Source organism: Mustela lutreola, chromosome 5 (genome assembly GCF_030435805.1).
Source record: "Mustela lutreola isolate mMusLut2 chromosome 5, mMusLut2.pri, whole genome shotgun sequence".
NCBI lineage: Eukaryota > Metazoa > Chordata > Mammalia > Carnivora > Mustelidae > Mustela > Mustela lutreola.
This window is the reverse complement of record NC_081294.1, coordinates 154,254,646-154,281,765: the sequence shown is the minus strand read 5'-3', so window position 1 is coordinate 154,281,765 and position 27,120 is coordinate 154,254,646. Positions and strand designations below refer to the sequence as shown.

General features: G+C 38.1%; 1 protein-coding gene across 1 annotated transcript; it reads right to left on the bottom strand.

The window, feature by feature from the left end:
* Positions 1-13,564: 13,564 nt before the first annotated feature.
* LOC131831221 (olfactory receptor 2T1-like) lies at positions 13,565-26,293 on the bottom strand. Its single transcript, XM_059173392.1, is given in 2 exon segments — positions 13,565-14,628; positions 26,266-26,293. Coding segments are annotated over 2 exon segments (1,092 nt in total).
* Between the last annotated feature and the right edge of the window lie 827 nt (positions 26,294-27,120).

Sequence of the window (27,120 nt, the reverse complement as noted above, 5' to 3'; positions counted from 1 at the left end):
GTATATCTACCCCAATTTTATTTTAATATCAATGAGCATGACAGATCATTCTCCATCCCCTCACTTTCTTTTTTTTTTTTTTTTTTTTTTTACAATACAAGAAACATGTATTTATTACCTATACACATGGCAAATATAGCACAGTTTTTGTAAAGGCGTTCTTGTCCTTCTTCTTTTTTTTTTTTTTTTAATTTTTTATTTTTTATAAACATATATTTTTATCCCCAGGGGTACAGGTCTGTGAATCACCAGGTTTACACACTTCACAGCACTCACCAAATCACATACCCTCCCCAATGTCCATAATCCCACCCTCTTCTCCCAAACCCCCTCCCCCCAGAAACCCTCAGTTTGTGTTGTGAGATTAAGAGTCACTTATGGTTTGTCTCCCTCCCAATCCCATCTTGTTTCATTTATTCTTCTTCTACCCACTTAAGCTTCCATGTTGTATCACCACTTCCTCATATCAGGGAGATCATATGATAGTTGTCTTTCTCTGCTTGACTTATTTCGCTAAGCATGATACGCTCTAGTTCCATCCATGTTGTTGCAAATGGCAAGATTTCATTTCTTTTGATGGCTGCATAGTATTCCATTGTGTATATATACCACATCTTCTTGATCCATTCATCTGTTGATGGACATCTAGGTTCTTTCCATAGTTTGGCTATTGTGGACATTGCTGCTATAAACATTCGGGTGCATGTGCCCCTTTGGATCACTACATTTGTATCTTTAGGGTAAATACCCAATAGTGCAATTGCTGGGTCATAGGGCAGTTTTATTTTCAACATTTTGAGGAACCTCCATGCTGTTTTCCAGAGTGGCTGCACCAGCTTGCATTCCCACCAACAGTGGAGGAGGGTTCCCCTTTCTCCGCATCCTCGCCAGCATCTGTCATTTCCTGACTTGTTGATTTTAGCCATTCTGACTGGTGTGAGGTGATATCTCATTGTGGTTTTGATTTGTATTTCCCTGATGCCGAGTGATATGGAGCACTTTTTCATGTGTCTGTTCGCCATCTGGATGTCTTCTTTGCAGAAATGTCTGTTCATCTCCTCTGCCCATTTCTTGATTGGATTATTTGTTCTTTGGGTGTTGAGTTTGCTAAGTTCTTTATAGATTCTGGACACTAGTCCTTTATCTGATATGTCGTTTGCAAATATCTTCTCCCATTCTGTCAATTGTCTTTTGATTTTGTTAACTGTTTCCTTTGCTGTGCAAAAGCTTTTGATCTTGATGAAATCCCAGTAGTTCATTTTTTCCCTTCCTTCCCTTGCCTTTTGCGTTGTTCCTAGGAAGATGTTGCTGCGGCTGAGGTCGAAGAGGTTGCTGCCCGTGTTCTCCTCAAGGATTTTGATGGATTCCTTTCGTACATTGAGGTCCTTCATCCATTTTGAGTCTATTTTTGTGTGTGGTGTAAGGGAATGGTCCAATTTCATTTTTCTGCATGTGGCTGTCCAATTTTCCCAGCACCATTTATTGAAAAGGCTGTCTTTTTTCCATTGGACATTCTTTCCTGCTTTGTCGAAGATTAGTTGACCATAGATTTGAGGGTCTATTTCTGGGCTCTCTATTCTGTTCCATTGATCTATGTGTCTGTTTTTGTGCCAGTACCATGCTGTCTTGATGATGACAGCTTTGTAATAGAGCCTGAAGTCCGGAATTGTGATGCCACCAACGTTGGCTTTCTTTTTCAATATCACTTTGGCTATGCGAGGTCTTTTCTGGTTCCATATAAATTTTAGAATTATTTGTTCCATTTCTTTGAAAAAGATGGATGGTACTTTGATAGGAATTGCATTAAATGTGTAGATTGCTTTAGGTAGCATAGACATTTTCATAATATTTATTCTTCCAATCCAGGAGCATGGAACATTTTTCCATTTCTTTGTGTCTTCCTCAATTTCTTTCATGAGTACTTTATAGTTTTCTGAGTATAGATTCTGTGTCTCTTTGGTTAGGTTTATTCCTAGGTATCTTATGGTTTTGGATGCAATTGTAAATGGGATTGACTCCTTAATATCTCTTTCTTCTGTCTTGCTGTTGGTGTAGAGAAATGCAACTGATTTCTGTGCATTGATTTTATATCCTGACACTTTACTGAATTCCTGTATAAGTTCTAGCAGTTTTGGAGTTGAGTCTTTTGGGTTTTCCACATATAGTATCATATCATCTGCGAAGAGTGATAATTTGACTTCTTCTTTGCCGATTTGGATGCCTTTAATTTCCTTTTGTTGTCTGATTGCTGAGGCTAGGACCTCTAGTACGATGTTGAATAGCAGTGGTGATAATGGACATCCCTGCCGTGTTCCTGACCTTAGCGGAAAAGCTTTCAGTTTTTCTCCATTGAGAATGATATTTGCGGTGGGTTTTTCATAGATGGCTTTGATGATATTGAGGTATGTGCCCTCTATCCCTACACTTTGAAGAGTTTTGATCAGGAAGGGATGTTGTACTTTGTCAAATGCTTTTTCAGCATCTATTGAGAGTATCATATGGTTCTTGTTCTTTCTTTTATTGATGTGTTGTATCACATTGACTGATTTGCGGGTGTTGAACCAACCTTGCAGCCCTGGAATAAATCCCACTTGGTCGTGGTGAATAATCCTTTTAATGTACTGTTGAATCCTATTGGCTAGTATTTTGGTGAGAATTTTCGCATCTGTGTTCATCAAGGATATCGGTCTATAGCTCTCTTTTTTGGTGGGATCCTTGTCTGGTTTTGGGATCAAGGTGATGCTGGCCTCATAAAATGAGTTTGGAAGTTTTCCTTCCATTTCTATTTTTTGGAACAGTTTCAGGAGAATAGGAATTAGTTCTTCTTTAAATGTTTGGTAGAATTCCCCCGGGAAGCCGTCTGGCCCTGGGCTTTTGTTTGTTTGGAGATTTTTAATGACTGTTTCAATCTCCTTACTGGTTATGGGTCTGTTCAGGCTTTCTATTTCTTCCTGGCTCAGTTGTGGTAGTTTATATGTTTCTAGGAATGCATCCATTTCTTCCAGATTGTCAAATTTATTGCCGTAGAGTTGCTCATAGTATGTTCTTATAATAGTTTGTATTTCTTTGGTGTTAGTTGTGATCTCTCCTCTTTCATTCATGATTTTATTTATTTGGGTCCTTTCTCTTTTCTTTTTGATAAGTCGGGCCAGGGGTTTATCAATTTTATTAATTCTTTCAAAGAACCAGCTCCTAGTTTCGTTGATTTGTTCTATTGTTTTTTTGGTTTCTATTTCATTGATTTCTGCTCTGATCTTTATGATTTCTCTTCTCCTGCTGGGCTTAGGGTTTCTTTCTTGTTCTTTCTCCAGCTCCTTTAGGTGTAGGGTTAGGTTGTGTACCTGAGACCTTTCTTGTTTCTTGAGAAAGGCTTGTACCGCTATATATTTTCCTCTCAGGACTGCCTTTGTTTTGTCCCACAGATTTTGAACCGTTGTATTTTCATTATCATTTGTTTCCATGATTTTTTTCAATTCTTCTTTAATTTCCCGGTTGACCCATTCATTCTTTAGAAGGATACTGTTTAGTCTCCATGTATTTGGGTTCTTTCCAAACTTCCTTTTGTGGTTGAGTTCTAGCTTTAGAGCATTGTGGTCTGAAAATATGCAGGGAATGATCCCAATCTTTTGATACCGGTTGAGTCCTGATTTAGGACCGAGGATGTGATCTATTCTGGAGAATGTTCCATGTGCACTAGAGAAGAATGTGTATTCTGTTGCTTTGGGATGAAATATTCTGAATATATCTGTGATGTCCATCTGGTCCAGTGTGTCATTTAAGGCCTTTATTTCCTTGCTGATCTTTTGCTTGGATGACCTGTCCATTTCAGTGAGGGGAGTGTTAAAGTCCCCTACTATTATTGTATTATTGTTGATGTGTTTCTTTGATTTTGTTATTAATTGGTTTATATAGTTGGCTGCTCCCACATTGGGGGCATAGATATTTAAAATTGTTAAATCTTCTTGTTGGACAGACCCTTTGAGTATGATATAGTGTCCTTCCTCATCTCTTATTATAGTCTTTGGCTTAAAATCTAATTGATCTGATATAAGGATTGCCACTCCTGCTTTCTTCTGATGTCCATTAGCATGGTAAATTCTTTTCCACCCCCTCACTTTAAATCTGGAGGTGTCTTCGGGCTTAAAATGTGTTTCTTGGAGGCAACATATAGATGGGTTTTGTTTTTTTATCCATTCTGATACCCTGTGACTTTTGACAGGGGCATTTAGCCCATTCACATTCAGGGTAACTATTGAGAGATATGAATTTAGTGCCATTGTATTGCCTGTAAGGTGACTGTTACTGTATATGGTCTCTGTTCCTTTCTGATCTACCACTTGTAGGCTCTCTCTTTGCTTAGAGGACCCCTTTCAAGATTTCCTGTAGAGCTGGTTTGGTATTTGCAAATTCTTTCAGTTGTTGTTTGTCCTGGAAGCTTTTAATCTCTCCTTCTATTTTCAATGATAGCCTAGCTGGATATAGTATTCTTGGCTGCATGTTTTTCTCGTTTAGTGCTCTGAAAATATCATGCCAGCTCTTTCTGGCCTGCCAGGTCTCTGTGGATAAGTCAGCTGCCAATCTAATATTTTTACCATTGTGTGTTACAGACTTCCTTTCCCGGGCTGCTTTCAGGATTTTCTCTTTGTCATTGAGACTTGTAAATTTTACTATTAGGTGACGGGGTGTGGGCCTATTCTTATTGATTTTGAGGGGCATTCTCTGAACCTCCTGAATTTTGATGCTCGTTCCCTTTGCCATATTGGGGAAATTCTCCCCAATAATTCTCTCCAGTATACCTTCTGCTCCCCTCTCACTTTCTTCTTCTTCTGGAATCCCAATTATTCTAATGTTGTTTCGTCTTATGGTGTCACTTATTTCTCGAATTCTCCCCTCGTGGTCCAGTAGCTGTTTGTCCCTCTTTTGATCAGCTTCTTTATTCTCTGTCATTTGGTCTTCTATATCACTAATTCTTTCTTCTGCCTCATTTATCCTAGCAGTGAGAGCCTCCATTTTTGATTGCACCTCATTAATAGCTTTTTTGATTTCACCTTGGTTAGATTTTAGTTCTTTTATTTCTCCAGAAAGGGCTTTTATATCTCTCGAGAGGGTTTCTCTAATATCTTCCATGCCTTTTTCGAGCCCGGCTAGAACCTTGAGAATTGTCATTCTGAACTCTAGATCTGACATATTACCGATGTCTATATTGATTAGGTCCCTAGCCTTCGGTACTGCCTCTTGTTCTTTTTTTTGTGGTGAATTTTTACGTCTTGTCATTTTGTCCAGATAAGAGTAAATGAAGGGGCAAGTAAAATACTAAAAGGGTGGCAACAACCCCAGGAAAATATGCTTTAGCCAAATTAGAAGAGATCCAAAATCGTGCGTGGGGAGAAAGGGGATAAAAAGAGGTTCAAAAAGGAAGAAAGAAAAAAGAAAAAAAAAAAAAAAGAAAAGAAAAGAAAAGAATTTTTTTAAAAAAAGAAAACACCTAAGAAAAATGTAAATATATATATATATATATATTAGATAAACTAGTAAAAAATCGTTAAAAAAGAAAAAGGTAACAGTTAAAAAAAAAATTTTACCCGAAGGCGAGAAAAAAAAAAATGAAAAAGAAAAAATTAAATTAACTGCAAGACTAAAAAATATCACAGGAAAAAAGCCATGAGTTCCGTGCTTGGCTTTCTCCTCCTCTGGAATTCTGCTGCTCTCCTTGGTATTGAAACCGCACTCCTTGGTAGGTGAACTTGGTCTTGGCTGGATTTCTTGTTGATCTTCTGGGGGAGGGGCCTGTTGTAGTGATTCTCAAGTGTCTTTGCCCCAAGCGGAATTACACCGCCCTTACCCGGGGCCGGGGTGAGTAATCCGCTCGGGTTTGCATTCAGGAGCTTTTGTTCCCTGAGCGCTTTCCATAGAGTTCCAGAGGACGGGAATACAAATGGCGGCCTCCTGGTCTCCAGCCCGGAGGAGCCGAGAGCCCAGGGCCCCACTCCTCAGTGCGCCCTCAGAGAACAGCGCCCAGTTACTCCCGTCTGCCTGACCTCCGGCCGCGCTCCGAGCTCACCGAGCCTGCGACCGGTTCAAGGTAACACGGAGCTGCGAGCTTACTGTCGGCTCTGTCTCTGTAGCCGGCTTTCCCGTTCCAATACCCGCAAGCTCTGCGACACTCAGACACCCCCGATCCTTCTGTGACCCTGCGGGACCTGAGGCCACGCTGACCCCGCGTGGGCTTCGCCCCGGTTTAGCCTCTGGAGCGATGTCCCTCAGCGGAACAGACTTTTAAAAGTCCTGATTTTGTGCGCGGTTGCTCCGCTGCTTGCCGGGAGCCGGCCCCTCCCCCCGGGGTCTATCTTCCCGTCGCTTTGGATTCACTTCTCCGCCGGTCCTACCTTTCAGAAAGTGGTTGTTTTTCTGTTTCAAGAATTGCTGTTCTTCTTCTCTTCAATCTGCCGATGGATTTTCAGGTGTTTGCAAGCTTTAGGTAAGCTGTCTAGCTGATATCCGGCTAGCTGAAGCAGTCTCAGCTTGCTACTTCTCCGCCATCTTGACTCCTCCTCTCCCATCCCCTCACTTTCAATCTGCAAGTGAATTTAGGTCTAAAGTGTTGTATGCAGCCTATGGATAGCTCTTTTTTTTCCCATTCTAATACCCTGTGTTTTTTTTTTTTAATTGGGGCATTTTATCATACATTTATATTCATTTTTTCTATTTATATACTCATTTATATTCAGAGTGATTATTGAAAGATATGAATTTAGTACCATTTCATTACCTGTAGAGTTGGTGTTTCTGCTGATGCTCTCTGGTCCTTTCTGATCTTTGTTGCTGTGGGTCATTTTTTCTCCAAGAAGTCCCCCTTAAAATTTATCTCAGGGCTGGCTTGAACTCTTTTAGTTTGCTTTAGTAGTCATGAACTCTTTTAGTTTATGTTTATCTGGGAAATTCTTTATCTTACCTTCTATTCTAAATGACATCCTTACTCAATAGAGTGTTCTTGGCTTTGGCTGTGGATTTTTCCCTCTCATCATTCTGAAGAAAAATTTTTTTTTAAGATTTTATTTATTTATTTGACAGAGAGAGATCACAAGTAGGCATAGAGGTTGGCAGAGAGAGAGAGAGGAGGAAGCAGGCTCCCTGCTGAGCAGAGAGCCCGATGTGGGACTCGATCCCAGGACCCTGAGATCATGACCCGAGCCGAAGGCAGTGGCTTAACCCACTGAGCCTCCCAGGTGCCCCCCACTCATCATTCTGAAAGTATCATGTCACCCCTTCTGACTTACCAATATTCTGTTGAGATATCTCTAGTCTTATGTTTTTTATTTCCCCATGTACTTTAAGATACCCTTTATTTTATTATTTTTAAGATTTTTTTTCTTTATCAGTATATTTTTCACATTTAATTACAAAATGTCTTGGTGCTACTTGCTTTTTTGATTTTGATTGAAGTTCTCTGTGACTCATGGATCTGGATTTTTTTTTTCATTTTCCAAATGAGAGTCATTTTTAGATATTAATTATTTTTAAAATTATGCAGCTTTTCTCTTATTTTTCTGGGACATCTATGTTGTGTTTTTAAGTTTGGTGGAAATTTTTAATTTCCCAAGTCTATTTTCCTGTTTCATGGTTCTTTCTCTTTTGTTCAGCTTCTTTGCTTCTATAACTTTGTCTTCCAGGTCATTCATTCTTCTGCTTCTTCCAGCAGAAGAATTACATCACATGTGTTTCTTCCCCTGTTTCCTCTGCTGTTTATCTTTGAATCTTTTTAAAACATTTTTATCTTTGTGGTAATGGTAAGAATGATGGCTTCCATTCTTTCCATTCTTTTCTCAAGCCCAGTAAAAACCCTTATCATTGTTGCTCTAAATTTTTCACCGGGCATGTTAACCAAATCTGTTTTTGCTTAGATCTCTGGCAGTGGTCTTATCTTTTATCTGGGATAAATATTTTCTTCTCATTTTGTCTATTCTCTGCCTTATTCTTGTGCCTTATAGAAAAGTCACTTATGTTTCTTGCTCATGAAATTAATCACCTTATGAAGAAGACGTCATGTCATGCCCAGGGCCCAGAGCTTAAGAGAGTGCTTCCATTGTGTTGTATGTGCTCTGTTGTTGTGTTCTGCTTGCACTATTTTCAAGTCAGTCATCCTCAAAGCTTCCCCTTACATGAAGTGGTCAGTGTTTTATCTTTGGCTTGAATGTGGCAAGTTTTGCCCAAGTTGTTCTTTTGTATGCTTGTGAAATGTGACTTGTCACCACCTCTACCACTACTGAGGCCATGGAAAAATTAGGAGATACTTTGTGGGCAGAAGTTTTTGCTGGTATTTTGGATGAGTGTTCTGCTTCACAGGGACTGTGGCAAGATTGAGTGAGAAGGTGTGAGGTTTAGTGTAAGCAAGTTAAGCATCCAGGGTATCCACTTCACTGCTTACCACAGGTAGCTCTGTGTTTATGCTGAGGGTGTTGAGGGTTGGGAGTGGAAAATTGTGCTAACCAGCTTCCCTTTCCCCAGAAAGACACCACTGCTTATCAGAAAAGTATTTCAAGAAGAGTAAATAATCTCCCTCCTGTATGTCCCAGGTTTGTTTGTTTGTTTGCTTGTTCAGATTTCTTTTTCTGCAATGTCAGCCTCCAGGTTGTTTGCCTATCTTCTTACCAGGAGCAACACAGAGCCCTCTGGGCTTTATCCTAACCAAGCCTACTAAGTTTTAAAAATCCAGGTTTAGGATCATGGTGTGGGCAGGGGCCTGCTCTATTTTTTTGTGAAGGGGGACCACTGTGCAGGGAATGAGATGAGTTTCACATAGAAATGTCAGAAATCAATGTTTGGGGACATGGTATCATTGGGTTAGGCAGCCAGTGTTGGAGCTGAGCTGATTTCTGCAGGTTACTCTGTGTATATGATGAGAGATGAGGGGGTGGGAATGGTGTCTGCTGGTTCTTATTTTGTCCCCTTAGATGTTTCTCCCTGAATCTTGCCTCTCAGTGACACGTTGTAAGAAGAGCAAATAAACTCTCCCCTGTATGCCTTAAATACTCTTCATATCACTGTTTCTACACTGTTTTCACAGGATTGTTTGCCGGCATTCCCTACCAGAGTGAGGCAACACCCTCAGGGCTCTATCCAAGAAAAGCCAGGGAACCCTTAAAACTCCAGTCTTTAAGACCCACTAGTTGCTAGAAATAAAAATCAGTCCCTATTATTTCCCAGCCAGTGGCTGGGAAATAATAAGAAATATTCTTTTTTTTAAGATTTAAAAAAAATTTATTTGACAGAGATCACAAGTAGGCAGAGAGGTAGGCACAGAGTGGGGGAGGGCAGCAGGCTCCCTGCTGAGCAGAGAGCCCAGGACCCTGAAACAATGATCTGAGTCAAAGGCAGAGGCTTAACCCACTGAGCCACCCAGGTGCCCCAGGGAAATATTCTTGCATGTTTTCCTGTATGCTCTTCTCTCTTGCCTTCTTCTGCAACTATGGCTCCCTCCCCTCCGCAGCAACTGTGACCTGCTTCTCCCCCAAACCCTGTCTCTGTACTCCTTACATTTTTCAATGTTTTTTTCTTTTCTTTTCTTCTCTACCTTAAGTTGTGGAGTTTGTTGTGTCATATTCAGGTTGATTTCTAGGGTATTAAGGATAACTTGATAATTATCTAGTTATGTTCAGGGAATGACACAAACCTAAGTCCTCCTACTTAGCCACCATCTTAGTTCATTGAAACCTCTCTGTCAAGGACATAAAGAGATAATTAGTTTCCTTACTTAGGTGATCAAATTTTTGTTTCAAACTTACTCAAGTTATATCTAATATTTCTCATTGTAGACACATCCTTTCTTTAGAAAGACATCTATGTTTCTATCATACCATGCTGCCTGGGTATTTGCCATCATTTTAATCTCTTTATTGTCAACTACTTCTTTCATGGCTTGGCATTATACATTAAAATATTGTGACCTATTCTTCAGTTTTCTCTTCTTTATATATGCAGTCCCTCAACTAGGGTAGATCTAAAGTAATCTCTTTGTTGTTACACACAATATGCTTATCAAAGACTCCTAAAATCTATCTTCACACTGAACAATTCAAATGACATACAAAATGAAATATCTAGCTTCTTATCTGTGAACTTTAGGGGCAGCAGGGTGGCTCAGTGGGTTAAGACTCTGTCTTCGGCAGAGATGATCACCAGGCTTTCTGCTTGCAGAAAACCTGCTTCCCACTCTCACTCTGCCTGCCTACTTGTGATCTCTCTCTTTCTCTATCTTTCAAATAAATAAATAAAATCTTACACAATACACATAAATAAACTCAAAATGGATAAAAGACCTCAACGTGAGACAGGAATCCACCAGAATCTAAGAGGAGAACATAGGCATTAATCCCTTTGATAACAGCCACAGCAACTTCTTTCAAGATATGTCTCCAAAGGCAAAGGAAACAAAAGCAAAAATAAACTTTTGGGACCTCATCAAAAATCAAAAGCTTCTGCACAGCAAAGGAAACAGTCAAGAAAACAAAGAGGCCACACATGTAATGGGAGAAGATATTTGCAAATGACAGTACAGACAAAAGGTTGATATCCAGGATCTATCAAGAACTTCTCAAAATCAACACACACAAATCAGACAATCATATCATAAAAAAAAAAAAAAATGGCCAGAACATATGAACAGACACTTCTCCAATGAAGACATACAAATGGCCATCAGACACATGAAAAAATGTTCATCATCACTAGTCATCAGGGAGATTCAAATTAAAAGCACATTGAGATACCACCTTACACCAGTTAGAGTGGCCAAAATTAGCAAGACAGGAAACAACATGTGTTGGAGAGGATGTGGAGAAAGGGGAACCCTCTTACACTGTTGGTGGGAATGCAAGTTGGCGCAGCCTCTTTGGAGAACAGTGTGGAGATTCCACAAGAAATTAAAAATAGAACTTCCCTATGACCCTGCCATTACACTCCTGGGTATTTACCCCGAAGATACAGATGTAGTGAAAAGAAGGGCCATCTGTACCCCAATGTTTATAGCAGCAATGGCCACAGTCACCAAACTGTGGAAAGAACCAAGATGCCCTTCAACGGATGACTGGATAAGGAAGATGTGTTCCATATACACTATGGAGTATTATGCCTCTATCAGAAAGAATGAATACCCAACTTTTGTAGCAACATGGACTGGACTGGAAGAGATTATGCTGAGTGAAATAAGTCAAGCAGAGAGAGTCAGTTATCATATGGTTTCACTTATTTGTGGAGCATAACAAATAGCAGGAAGGACATGGGGAGTTTGAGAGGAGAAGGGAGTTGGTGTAAATTGGAAGGGGAGGTGAATCATGAGAGACTATGGACTCTGAAAAACAATCTGAGGGGTTTGAAGTGGTGGGTGGGTGGGAGGTTGGGGTACCAGGTGATGGGTATTATAGAGGGCATGGATTGCATGGAACACTGGGTGTGGTGAAAAAATAATGAATACTGTTATGCTGAAAATAAAAAAAAAGATTAAGAAATTTTTAAAAAATCTTAGAAAACAAATTTGAACTTGGTAAATTTTCTTAAACTGAACACTATGTGTGTAATCAGCATCTACACAAAGAAACTGGAAACCACTAACACCACAGAACCTACCCATAAGCCCTTTCAGCCACTAATCTTCCAAGCAAAGGTAGTTTTGATGAATCTGTAGTTTAAATGTAAAATTTTGTAACTTTCTTCTTCAGTTCAACATGTTTCTGAGATCTATCTATAGCATTGTAAGTAATGTTAGTAGAATGTCTATTCTTTTTTTAAGATTTTATTATTTATTTGACAGAGAGAGATCACGAGTAGGCATAGAGGCAGGGAGTGAGAGAGAGAGAGAGAGAGAGGAGGAAGCAGACTCCCTGCTGAGCAGAGAGCCCGATGCGGGACTCGATACCAGGACCCTGGGATCATGACTTGAGCCAAAGGCAGCGGCTTAACCCACTGAGCCACCCAGGCACCCTAGAATGTCTATTCTTATTGTTTGACAATGTCACAATTGATTTATCATGTCACCACCAGTAAGCTTTTGGGTCGCTGCTCTCTCTCTCTCTCTCTTTATCTTGTCTGCTACTACATATCTTTTGGTGAAGATTATGCATATATATTTGTTAGATATTCACCTGAGTTTGTTTCTTCTGGAGCAAAGAGAACATATATGTTTAGCTTTAGTCACTGTTGCTACATACAGTGTTGTGGGGACATAAATTTTTTTCTTGACTGCTACTTTTTTTCTTTTCATTTCCTTTCCCCCATTAGAATGTAAACTTTTAAACTGTAGGTGTTTTTCTTATCTTGCTCAAAGCTATGAATAATAAATGAATACATGGATGAATGATTGAGGAAGCTGTATCTGAAAAATACAGTGTTCAATCAATCACATTCCTTGAAATTTTGCAGCTTAATACAGTAATTTAAAATATTACCCTACAGAAGTTCCTTACTTCCTTGATACCCATTGTTTTCATTTGTAATTAAAGCTGCTAATATGTGGCTTATTTGTTATGAAATTGTTAGAGGGTGAAAGACCTTACAGAGTATGTGAATTATTAAGTTTTAGACAGGTTGGCTAATATGATTGATTATGATTATTAATAATTTAATAAAGTGACCCTTATGATACCTGAGTAAACACCTTATAGAATCAAATGGAACACTGAACATGATTTGCCACATTCTATTGTCCTCAAATTCTGGATCAGTTGGGAGTATGAATATGGAATATGAGCAAACTTCTATTATCTGACTGGTTTATGATTAATCTTGATGACCCTGTGACATATTTGAAAAATCATTTTAGTATCCTCTCAGCCCATATCCCTGTGTGTTTTTCTGACATTTGGTATACCTTTGAGTATATGATACCCTCACGTTGTCTTTTCTGGAAAATATTCTTTGTTCTCATCCATTAATTTTAACTTACCTGAAAAATAACTTTCAATTATGTGTTACAAACAGAAGGTAAATACTACATTGCTACTTAAAGTAAAACACAATTATTGCAGGGATCACAATGACTATATAAGAAAACTAATCTGACTCTCCTGACAAACTGACAAATTGGAACATACAGGTAGCTACACAACTGTCTTCCTAAAGGGCTGGGTCCAGTATCAGTCCTCAAAATTGAGAAGATAATTTTTTTTATTATTTTTAGATGGTACATATACTTATACAGCAGTATCATATATACCAAAAGTGTCACCTTCCCTCTTGCACTCCTCAACATAGGTTATGCCATTTAAAATTGCATGCAATTTATGTTGTTTCCAAAATGTGAAACTGAAGAGCAAGAAATTTTATTTTCAATTCCTGAAAAACACTGGACATTTATTTTGAATTCATGTGAACAGGATTAAAATAAAGGGAGGATAGAAGAAAGAAGATGGGATGAAAAAAAATGAAGACCAAAGCATTCATTTTTATATTGATTCTTTCCCCTTTTTTCCTGCACAATTGAGCCTACTTTCCAGTTTAATCCTTCATTGAGAACATGGTCACAGTGTCCACAAAGGCTCCCATTTACTATTGACATGAGAAGAAGCCACTATCAAAACATTTCTCCTGACACTCTTTGTGTACACTTGAATCTGCCTAGTGCCCTCTTCAGAGCTCCAGTCACATCCTTGTTCCTCAGACTGTAGATGAGTGGATTTAACATTGGTGTAAGGATTGTGTAGAACACAGAAAAGACTTTGTCCTGGGCTGGCCTGTGGTAAGAGTGTGGAAGCATGTAGGTGTACATGGCAGCCCCATAGAACAAGGTCACCACTGTCATATGAGACGAGCAGGTGGCGAATGCCTTCTTCCTCCCCTCCACTGAACTCATGTGGTGGACTGTGGTTAAGATTCGGGCATAAGAAGCAATCACCACAGAGAAAGGAATCAGCAGCATCAGAACACAGCACACATACATTACTGTCTCATAGAGGGCAGTGTCTGCACATGCCAAATGCAGGACTGCAGGTGCCTCACAAAAGAAATGGTTAATTTCACGGGAGTTGCAGAAAGGAAAGCTCATGGTGATGGGAGTTAGAAGGAAGCCATCCAAAGAGCCCCCAAACCAGGAACTTGCTATGATCATCCAACAGACACGGTAACTCATAAGTACAGGATAGCGAAGGGGTTTGCAGATGGCCACATAGCGGTCATAGGCCATGAGGCCCAACAGGAAAAACTCAGCTCCCACAAGGGTGAGGTAGAGGAAATGCTGAGCTGTGCACCCCATAAAGGAGATGGTTCTTTGACCAAGCAGGTAATCAACCAACATCTTTGGGACAGTGGTGGAGATATACATCAGGTCAATGAAGGACAGGTGACTAAGCAGGAAATACATGGGAGTGTGAAGTCGTGAATCAGTGTGGATTAAGAATATCATGACCCCATTTGCTATCAGGGCAGTGAAAAAGATGATAGAGATAATAGCAAAAAGAAGGCCCGAGATGTCCTTCCTGTTGAACAGTCCCATGAAGATGAAGTCTGCAGAGGAGGTGTTATACACTTCCACTGATCCCATGACAGTGATGCTGTGACCTAGAATCTTTTGAATAAAATGACATTATTTTGAGAGAATTAACATAACAGCATATGAGCTGACTCTTAGACAACAAAATTCTGAAAGTTGGAGGACAACATTTAAAAATATTTTCTTACAACTTTGGCACAGATATCTAGGAACTAATATATTCTAGATGTTATTTTTACATAAAATTGATAGCCTTGAATTAATATTTCTTTAAATACATTGGACAAGATGATGTCAACAGATGTTATTTTACTATAGTGACACATATAACAACACAGAAGGGTGTAAACCATGTTATTCAGTTCAACATACCCTGATGTGTGTGTGTGTGTGTGTGTGTGTGTGTACATATTGCCTTATATCTGTTTAAATTGGTACCCTTATTAAATGAATTTTTATTATAATCAACATTATCACCAATTAAAAATATCTCATTACTGACTACGAGTAGTTTTTCTCTGCCATTAGGTACAAATAAGTGATCTGCTGTATGGGTTGTAAGAATTAAGAGTATCCTCTTGGTTTCAGTTCATCTGTGTTGCAGATGAAATTGTATGGGAGAAAATAAAGTATAAAATGGAAACCATTCTTGCAAACTCAGAAAAAATAGGCAAGTTACTCTTGCAGAATTACTTTAGTTTATTTTTAAGACAGAAATTTAATTTTAGGATGATGAAGAATTGGCATCAGGATAAGCATCATCATTAGTCAGGTATTAGCATTTAGCATTAGCAATTAGAGTAAATAGCACAGAAATATATATGGTAAGATATAAACCACCTATTATTTTTGGAAATTGAATTTTTATAGTGATTAATAATTAAGAAAAACTGATAGTTTTATGTAATTTCATGTGATGGTAAATCTACAGTTGTGAAATATCTACAACAAAGTTTTTTAAAGTTAAGGATGATTTTTCATGTCCTTTAACATTAAATATGTCAAGGCAAGATATATTTTACCAATATGTTTTTGAGGTTAAGTGACTAAACTAAACTATGTTCCTATAAATATTCTAAAAATATAAACATTTTAGGAAACAGCTCAGAAAACAAAAAGCTATTAAGAATAATTGTGAAGGGGGAGAGACAAGATGGTGGGGAAGTAGGAGGAGGCATGCTTTCAACCTGTACCCTAAAGTGAGCTCATTACCTTCCAAAGAACTCCGATCACCCACAAATCAGCCTGAGATCAGAATTATACACGTCTGGATCTCTACTGGAGCAGAAGATGCCAGTGGGCAGATAAAGTGGAGTGGGAAAGCTGGACTGATATCGGAATATACACAAAAGGGGGAGGGAGCCACAGAGGTGACCCATTGGAAAGTAATATCCCAATGCGAGAGTGCCCTGTGCCTGGGGACCAGCATTAACTCAGGAGTCTGGTAGAAAGCACTCAAAAAGAGCAAAGGATCACAGGGGAAATTGTGGGAATCGGGGTGTTAGGGTCTGGGCTTAAGTCCCCAGACCCAGGACAGCCACCCCTGGTGCAGAGCCAGAGAGAGTGCAGCAGAGAAACCAGGTCTTGGTCCCTGAACCACCAGCGCGCCTGAGAGTGCATGGCTCCCGGGCTCCCATGAGTGGCTGGGAGCCTCGCCAGCCAACAAGCACAGCCTTTTTGCAGTCCCCACGTGAGTGCCCTGCCATGCCATCAGAGCCCTCGCCCTCCCCTGAAAGAGGTGCACACAAACGCCAGCCAGGTGCTCTCGACCTGAAAGACCAGGCACTCCCAGCCCTGGCCAGAGGGAAAATCTCAGTGTGTGATCACTGTTTTGAACTTCCCTGGCAGTCTGGAGCTGCCCAGACAGCCTCTGCTGTTGTGGTTTTGGGTACAAGCAAAAAATCCTGAGTCCCTAGGGACCGAGACTGGGAACCTGCTCTGCCAGCCCCAATGGGGGAATTTATTAGGGCTCTGCAGCCCAATTGAGGCTTCTCTCTAAGAGGGAGGTCAAGGTGCAGTTTGCTTTCCTCTAAACCTACAAAAACCATCAAAAGCGGTCAAGGCAAGACAGAAAAACAAAAGTGAACAAATATAAAAAAAAACTCCAGAGAACAAAAGCCTGAAAAAAACAGTTTCCTCAGAGCCCACCCCCTTGAGGGGGGCGGGAGGACTTAACTGAGAGAACATCATTGACAGAAAACCCACATGGCAGGCCCCTCACCCAGAAAACCAACCAGGAAAGAGGAAATAAAAAAAGACATAAGAGAACAACCACCACTACTTCACAGGATAATTTTAAAAATTAATTCAATCCCATTATTTTGGCTCATTTTTTATAGCTAATGTTTTATTATTATATAGATAATTTTTTAACCTATTTACCATCACAGTGAGATGTCCAGTACATCAAATTCCATAATAACCTTCTAATCTGAACTTTTGATACATACACCTGTGTTTTCTTTTTGCATTACTATTTTTTAAATTTCTTTTTTTTAATTTTAGTTTACTTTAGTCTAGTTTATTCCTTTTTTAATTTTTATTTTCTAATATTCATATAGAAGTTAAACATCAAGGTAATCCCCTTTCCCCAATCAATGCCACCCCTATAGGTAAACCAATTCCTAATCCCCCCTTATCAAAGGAAAGTTGAGCCCTTTTAAAAGATATCAAGATACATCCGGGAAGAATCAAAACAACCTTCCTCACACACACTGAGAATTTACAACCACTCTCTCAACTTTTTCTTCCACCAGTATTTCTGTGTTTTTGTACTTGTCCTGATAGTATATAAATCTTACACTAGGGGTTCTTTTTGAAGAGTTTCTTCCTTTATTTGCATATATATATATATGCATATATATATATATATATATATATATATATATATGTAAATATATATACATATGAATTTTTTCTCTTGTCATATACTTTTATCAGTCTTTTTGTTTGTCTGTTTCTGTTTGTATACTTCATAAATCTTACCTTGGGGCCCATTTGGGCTGAACCTTCTCTTTTATCTCACCTTTCTTTCCTATCTCTCCCTCTCTCTTTTTTTTTCTTTTCCTTTTCTTTTTCTTCTCATTTGGGTGGGGAACCCTGATTGCTCAGAAGCATTCCAGGGTGCACCTGGACTGCACCACAGTCGATACACCCAGCTACACCCGTTCAGCCATCTCTCACCAAAATTACTAGGAGGAGGAAAGCCAACAGAAAAAAAAAATACAGAGGATGGACCCACTGCAACAGAGCTAATGGCTATCAACATAGACAATATGTCAGAAAGAAAATTCAGGCTAAAATTATCCAAGCAATATCTAGGTTGGAGAAAGCCATGGGTGACCAAACAGAATTGATTAGGGCCAAACTGAAAAGGACCAGAGATGATGTTTTCAATATTAGGGAAGAGCTAAATGCTACCAGGAATGAGCTTCACAATGCTGTCAATGAGTTCCCATCTAATCTAAACTCACTCAAAGCTAGGGTAACTGAGAGAGAAGATAGAATTAGTGATCTGGAGGACAAACAGATAGAAAGGATCAGGAGGAAGCCTGGAACAAACAGCTTAGAAACCACGAAAACAGAATCAGGGAAATAAATGATGCCAGGAAACGTTCCAACATCAGAATTATTGTAATCCCTGAAGGGGAGGAGGAAGAAAGAATTCTTCATGAAACAAGTTCTTCATGAAAATTTTCCGAATCTCATGAATGGAACCATCATTCATTTACTAGAGGCCTGAAAGTCTTCCCTTCCCAGATTACAGATTCTCGAAAGGCCTCAAGACACCTAGTCATAAGAATGAAAAATTATAATTGTAGGCAGAAAATCTTGCAACCAGCTAGGACAAAGAAGATCCTTACATACAGAGGAAAGCCCATCAGAATAACATCAGACCTGTCAACAGAGACCTGGCAAGCCAGAAGGGGCTGGCAAGATATATTCAGGGCACTGAATGAGAAAAACATGCAGCCAAGAATACATTATCCAGCAAGACTGACATTCAAAATATATGGAGACATAAAGAGTTTCCAGGACGGCAAGGCTAAAGGACTATGCAACCACCAAGCCGATACTGCAGGAAATTATAAGAGGGCGCCGTTAAAGGAGGAAAAAGCTCAAGAATATCATTGAACAGAAATATAGAGACAATCTACAGAAAGAAAAACTTCAAAGGTAACACGATGTCAATAAAAACATATCTATCAATAATCACCCTCAATGTGAATGGCCTAAATGCACCCATAAAATGTCACAGGGTTGCAGACTGGTTAAAACTATAGGACCCATCCATATGTTGTCTACAAGAGACCCATTTTGAACCTAAAGATACACCCAGACTGAAAGTAAAGGGATGGAGAAGCATCTTTCATGCCAATGGGCCTCAAAAGAAGGACAGGGTATCGATTCTCATATCAGACAAATTAGATTTTAAACTAAAGACTGTAGTCAGAGATACAGAAGGACACTACATCATTCTTAAAGGGACTATCCACCATGATGATCTAACAATTGTAAATATCTATGCCCCCAATATGGGAGCAGCCAATTACATAAGAAAACTGTTAATCAAGACAGAGTCATATTGATATGAATACAATAATCAATGGAGATCTTAACATACCTCTCTCAGAAATAGACAGATCATCAAAGCAGAAAATCAATAAAGAAACAAGAGCATTGAATGACACATTGGACCACATGGACCTCATAGATATATACGGAACATTCTACCCTAAAAATACAGAATAGTCATTCTTCTCAAGGGCACATGGAACCTTCTCAAGAAAGACCACATACTGGGTCACAAATCAGGACTCAAATGATACCAAAAGACTGAGATTATTCCTGAACATTCTCAGATCACAGTGCTTTGAAACTAGAGCTTAATCACAAGGAAAATTCAGAAGGAACTCAGACACTTGGAAGGTAAAGACTACCTTGCTTAAGAATGCTTGGACCAGCCAGGAGATCAAGGAAGAACTGAAACAATTCATGGAAACCAATGAGAATGAAGACACATCTGTCCAAAACCTATGGGATACAGCAAAGGCGGTTCTAAGGGGAAATACATAGCCATCCAAGCCTCCCTCATAAAAAGTAAAAAATCCAGAACACACCAGCTGTCTCTACACCTTAAAGAACTGGAGAATCAACAACAAAAAAACCAACTACACATATAAGAAGGGAAATCATCAAGATTAGAGCAGAGATGGATGAGGTAGAAACCAGAGATACAGTAGAACGTATCTATTAAAGTAGAAGCTGGTTTTTTGAAAGAATCAATAAGATCAATAAACCATTAGCGACACTAATCCAAAAGAAAGAGAGAAAGCTCAAATATATAAAATTATGACTGAAAACTGAGAGATCACAATGAACACCAAGGAAGTAGAAACAATCATCAGAAGTTATTATCAACAGTTATATGCCAATAAGCTAAGCAACCTAGATAAAATGGATGCTTTCCTGGAAAATTATAAACTCCCAAAATTGAACCAGAAAGATATTGACAACCTGAATAGACCAATATCTCGTAACAAGATTGAACTGGTGATCAAAAACCTCCCAAAAAACAAGAGCCCAGGACCTGATGGATTCCATGGGGAATTCTACCATACGTTCAAAGAATAAATAACACCTATTTTCCTGAAGCTGTGTCAAAAAATTGAAGCAGAAGGAAAACTTCCTGACTCTTTCTATGAAGCCAGCATTACCTTGATGCCCAAAACAGGCAAAGACCCTATGAAAAAGGAGAATTTCAGACCAATATCCCTGATGAATATGGATGATAAGATTCCCAACAAGATCCCAGCAAACAGGATCCAACATCACATTAAAAACATTATCCACCATGAGCAGGTGGGATTCATCCCTGGGCTACAAGGATGGTTCAACACTCGCAAAACAATCAGTGTGATAGAACAAATTAATAAGAGAAGAGAGAAGAACCACATGGTCCTCTCAAGTGATGCAGAAAAAGCATTTGACAAAATCCAGCATCCGTTCCTGATTAAACGCTTCAAAGTATAGGGATAGAGGGAACATTCCTGAACTTCATGAAATCGATCTATGAAAGACCCACAGCATATATCATCCTCAATGGGCAAAAGCTTGCAGCCTTCCCGTTGAGATCAGGAACAAGACAAGGATGCCCACTTTCACCACTTTTGTTCAACATAGTATTAGAAGTCCTAGCAACAGCAATCAGACAACAAAGAGAAATAAAAGGTATCCAAATTGATAATGAAGAAGTCAAGCTCTCTCTCTTTGCAGATGACATGATTCTTTATATGGAAAACCCAGAAAACTTTACCCCCAAACTACTAAAACTCATACAACAATTCAGCAGCGTGGCAGGATACAAAGTCAATGTACAGAAATCAGTGGGTTTCTTATACACTAACAGTGAAAATACAGAAAGGGAAATTAGAGAATCGATTCCATTTACTATATCAACAAGAACCATAAGATACCTGGGAATAAACCTAACCAAAGAGGTAAAGGATCTCTACTCGAGGAACTACAGAACACTCATGAAAGAAATTGAAGAAGACACAAAAAGATAGAAGACCATTCCATGTTCTTGGATTGGAAGAATAAACATTGTTAAAATGTCGACACTGCCTAGAGCAATCTATACTTTTAATGCTATTCCGATAAAAATTCCACCAGTATTCTTCAAAGAGCTGGAGCAAATAATCCAAAAATTTGTATGGAATCACAAGAGACCCCGAATCGCTAAAAAAATGTTGAAAAACAAAAATAAAACTGGGAGCATCATGTTACCTGACTTCAAGCTTTACTACAAAGCTGTGACCACCAAGACAGCATGGTCCCATCATAAAAACAGACACATAGACCAGTGGAACAGAGTAGAGAGCCCAGATATGGACCCTCAACTCTATGGTCAAATAATCTTCGACAGAAGAGGAAAAAATATACAGTGGAGAAAAAGACAGTCTCTTCAATAAATGGTGCTGGAAAAACTGGACAGCTATATTTAGAAGAATGAAACTCGACCATTCTCTTACACTATACACAAAGATAAACTCAAAATGGATAAAAGATCTCAAAGTGAGACTAGAATCCATCAGAATCCTAGAAGAGAACACAGGCAGTAACCTGTCCGATATCAACCACAGCAACTTCTTTTAAGATATGTCTCCAAAGACAAAGGAAACTAAAGCGAAGATGAACTTTTGGGACTTCATCAAAATCAAAAACTTCTGCACAGCAAAGGAAACAGTCAAAAAAACAGAGGCAACCCACGGAATGGGGGAAGATACTTGCAAATGACAGTACTGACAAAAGGTTGATCTCCAGGATCTATAATGAACTCCTCAAACTCAACACACACAAAACAGACAATCATATCAAAAAATGGGCAGAAAATATGGACCGACACTTCTCCAATGAAGACATACAAATGGCTATCAGACACATGAAAAAATGTTCATCATCACTAGCCGTCAGGGAGATTCAAATGAAAACTACATTGAGATATCACCTTACACCAGTTAGAATGGCCTAATTTAGCAAGACAGGAAACAACATGTGTTGGAGAGGATGTGGAGAAAGGGGAACCCTCTTACACTGTTGGTGGGAATGCAAGTTGGTGCAGCCCCTTTGGAAAACAGTGTGGAGATTCCACAAGAAATTAAAAATAGAGCTTCCCTATGACCATGCCATTGCACTACTGGATATTTACCCCAAAGATACAGATGTAGTGAAAAGAAGGACCATCTGTACCCCAATGTTTATAGCAGTGATGGCCATGGTTGCCAAACTAGAAAGAACCAAGATGCCCTTCAATGGACGAATGGATAAGGAAGACGTGGTCCATATACACTATGGAGTATTATGACTCCATCAGAAAGGACGAATACCCAACTTTTGCAGCAACATGGGTGGGACTGGAAGAGATTATGCTGAGTGAAATAACTCAAGCAGATAGAGTCAGTTATCATATGATTTCACTTATTTGTGGAGCATAACAAATAGCATGGAGGACATGGGAAGTTAAAGAAGAGAAGGGAGTTCAGGAAAATTGGAAGGGAAGGTAAACCATGAGAGACTATGGACTCTGAAAAACCACCTAAGGGTTTTGAAGGGGTGGGGGGTGTGATGTCGGGGTACCAGGTGTTGGGTATTATAGAGGCACGGATTGCATGGAGCACTGGGTGAGGTGCAAAAATAATGAATACTGTTATTCTGGAAAAAAAAAAAAGAAGAATTGTGAATGGGCATCTCAGTGGCATAGTTGGTTAAGCATATGCCTTCAGGTCATGATTCCAGGGTCCTGGGATTGAATCCTTATCTTCTCCTCTGCCATCCCTTTTTTCTGCTTGTTCTCTCTCTCTCCCTCTCTCTTTCTTTGGTAATAAATAAAACCTAAAAATAATGATAATTTTGAAGAGTTTACTTTGTGCCAAGTGCTTCATATCTATTGATTTACTGAGCTTCACAATAAACCTTTCTCACTGATGGCAGAATTATGAGTGATGCTCTAATGGTCACATATGCTGTTAATGGCAGAGATTTTTGGACCAAGCAGTGTTTGAATCACTGTGTACTCACCTACATTCTAAAAAACCTAGGCATTTAAATTACTTGTCAAATGAAATGCACCGACAATGTGAATCTATTAAATTTTAACTATATGTATTCATTAATGTGGTTAATAAAAATGTCATAACTCAAAATACATCACATAAATTATTATAATCATAACTGCTTATTTTTAATAGGATAAACTCTTATTTTTTTCTTGTTTATCTTCTTTTGGTGCTAATTTTAAGAGCTTTGAGCTAAATTTCATGACACCATGTATCATTTCATTATTTTCAATCTGCCTCATTTTTCTTCTACCTTTCTAATTTCATTAAAGGAACACATTAACATATGTATCTCTTGGAAAATGTCAAGTTTATAGAATAGCCTATATATATTCTAATAAGTAGAATTCTGTTTCCACACCTCCCACATTTTGGGTCTAACTTTTATCATGTTGTAAGATCCCAGTAACAGAGAGATGAGGTATTGCTTTCCATGGTCTAGTAGATTTATTTGTTCACCATTTACATGCATTCTAAAATCTTTTAAAAATATTCTGTCCCTCAAGTTTTTTCTTTTTTCCTATCTCATCTATCTTCCTACCAGTAACAGAGGCAAACATTAAGTCTTCTCTAGTTTTCATCTGATTGGCCTTCTTCTTTTTTTTGTATATAAAAATGTCTAATTAATTATTGTGGACATCCCTGCTATAAACATTGGGGAGCATGTATCTCTTCAAGTCACTATGTTTGCATCCGTCAGGTAAATACTTAGCAGTGCCAAAATCTGGAAAAAGCCCACATGTCCATCAATAATTCAGTGGATAAATAATTTGTATTATATCTATCTATCTATATCTATCTATCTATATATTTGAATATATATACATATATATGAAATGATGAAATTTTATGGGAGAAAATTAATATGTGGAATTTAAGAAACAAAACATATAAACATTAAGGGAAGGGAAGAGAAAATAAAAATAAGATGAAAATTGAGAGGGAGACAAACCATAAGAGACTCTTAATTCTAGGAAACAAACTGAAGTTGCTGGAAAGGAGTAAGGACGTAGGGGATAATTGTGTGATGACATTAAGGAGGGCATGTAATGTATTGAGCACCAGGTGTTATTTTCAACTGATGAATCACTAAAGTCTACCTCTGAAGCTAAAACAACAAAACAACAATAACAACAGCAACAACAACAAAGGTCTACTTGGTCAAAGGCAAGTCCCATTTGGTTAAATTTATCATCTACTCTCTTACTATGAGGAAGGATAATGAGAAGGAACTGTATTTGTTGAATATATATATATATATATATATTTATTTATTTATATATATTGTATTACATGCAATATAATTATACAATAATTGTACAATTGTGTATATATGTGTTATATACATATATAATATATATTCATATATATATAGTAAAGTTATGTTGAACAGAGATTGTATTGCTTTGTTATGTTTAGCACAAATAAAAATGATCAGAAAATATCAGAAATAAATATTATGTAACTTTATATAGGTATTTCCTTCTGAAATGATGTAGTAGACATAGAGTAAAGCAAAATTTAAAATCAGGTGAAGTGAGTTCTTTCCCTGACATTAATGTATTCTGTTGCTTTGGCTTCTCTTCCCAAACTCAGCCTCAGTTTCCATTTATATTAAATTTAAATAATATAATATGCAGGGTTGCTCTATGGATCAAATGAGAAACTCTTAGGTGAATATATTTTATAAAATGCAAAGCAAAATGCCAATGTTTTATCCATATATGTTAGTTCAAAACTATTGGTAAGTATGTAAGAATCTCCAATTTATTATTCAAGCAATCTGTATATTGAACTAAAATGCATGAATTTGATTTGTAAAATACTCCTGAGCTTCAATTCAATGGGCTCTGGTAACCCTGGAAAAACTACTTCAGCTGTTAAATTCTATATTTTTTCTCTAACTTTCTCTTCAATTATAGGAAATGGCCTTTAGCATAAATTTTCAGAAATATATGCATCACTTTTAAGCCTGAAGAGAATCAAAATATCTATGAGAAGAATACATATGCTCAGCCTAGAAATTATAAGAACACAAAAAACTTATTGGATAAAATTTGCATGACTTTATTGGATGAAATTATCTTCAAAATTTACTTAAATTACTAATTTTTACACTATATCACAAATTGAAAGAAAAGCAATGTGTTTATGCTATCATGACATTTATAAATAAGTATTCTTTCTTATTTTGTAAGGGGTACATATTTAGTTTAGTACAGATATTTGAAGTTACTTCTCCCGCCTAACTGAAGTTAGGATATGATTCATGCTCCAGCCTGGGATGATCATTGGGAGCATCTTTTGAATCAAGTTACAATAGAATCTCTAAGTTTTAAGGTGCAGCATTTTCCTAATTCTACATCGCCACTTGTGAACTTCCTGCCAAATGAAAGAGCAGACTCTATGTTTTTTTTTTGTTTTTTTTGTTTTTTTCCCAGTGGAATGGCACCATTGCTAGGAAGCTCTGTGCTAACTTGGATTAAAAATTGCCCCGTGGAACCTCCTTCTTGCCCTCTAGATCTGCTCAGAAGCAGCTTTTTCCTTTTTTAACTTTAAGCCTTTCATAATATGAATGTGGTTAGACTTTCTTCATGCTTCTCTGTGCCAAGTTATGCTTTCTTGTTCTTGTATACATTCATGAAGACCTTGCCAAAATGCTCAGGTTCCAGGTAATAACTTGAGATGATCTTTGGCAATGTTCATGTCAAAATGCAATATCTAAATTTCAACAATTACTTCAGGTGAAGTTTATTCAGTGCAGAATACTCTAGAAATATTATTTTTCTGTTCTTATATTGATACATCACACTTTTGGCACATTCTGTACACATTTAAAGTCGTCTGGTTGAATCCTTACATAATAATCTCTCAAGCCAGGGCAATTCATAGTTGTGCAGTTTTGAAGCTAAATACAAAACTTTACATTTATCCCTAAATCTTCTGTGTACTCCTAAATTTGGCATAGTATCTCAAAATGTTGTAATCATTAATAATAAAATCATATTAAAGTAAGATTCATAGACAATTAAATGTCAATGTAATTAGACAATTTCAGCAATTATTTATTTTTTTTTTTAGAACATCACTTGAAGGAGTGACTTAGAAGCACATTTTTTGTCAAACATATACCCGCCCCGTGCCTGAGCCCCTGAAGAGATCACATACCTGGATAAGCACATTTACAGAGACCCATGGTTTCTGATTGAAGTTCATTTTATGGTATGATTGGCATAAAAACAAACAAACAAAAAACAACAAGAAAACTTGAGAACCTCTTCCAGACTGGAATTGAAGAATATAGGCACCAGTACAACCTTTAAAGGTATTTATGGAAAAATGATATGTAAAAACATTTTCATCCAAGAGCTCTTGGCTTGAAGTCAGAGAGCCTATGGGAATCTGTCTATGTGTTGTTCAGGCAAGCACCTCCACTTCCCAAACTTCAGTGTCCTTTTCTGTAACAAAAGGTCAAGTATACAAAAGCAATCATGCCAGTGGTGGTGGTAGTGGAGAACCCCAGCAGGAAAATAGGAAGCTTTTTTTTATTGGTGCCCAAAAACCAAGACTAAATGCAAGTTTTTCATTTAGCCTCTCTGTGTATTCCAAGTAATATTGTCTGTATCCTTTCTAATTCACAAGGCCAATTTTCCCCTAAATCTTTAGAAAAAGAAAAAAAAGAGAGCAGGAAATATTTTGCAAAGATCATATACACACAGACATAAAAAGGTATTTTATAGAAAAGATTCTCTGAACTATTCTATTCAATAGCACCATGACAATTGGTTATTTGCAATGCACACTCTGGGTAATTTCCCAGAATAAACAGACAGTCCACTTCTCATTGTAGTTGGGTGGGGGACATTGAGCAGTCATTACCTCACTAACCTTGCACATGAGATTTGAAGCCCATGAGTTTTAGACAACCCTTCCTCTGTTTCCTTATGTTTAACTTGCATAAGTTTTATTTACATCATATAAAGAGAGTTGATTCACTCAGAACCCTAGGAAATACTGAGGAAG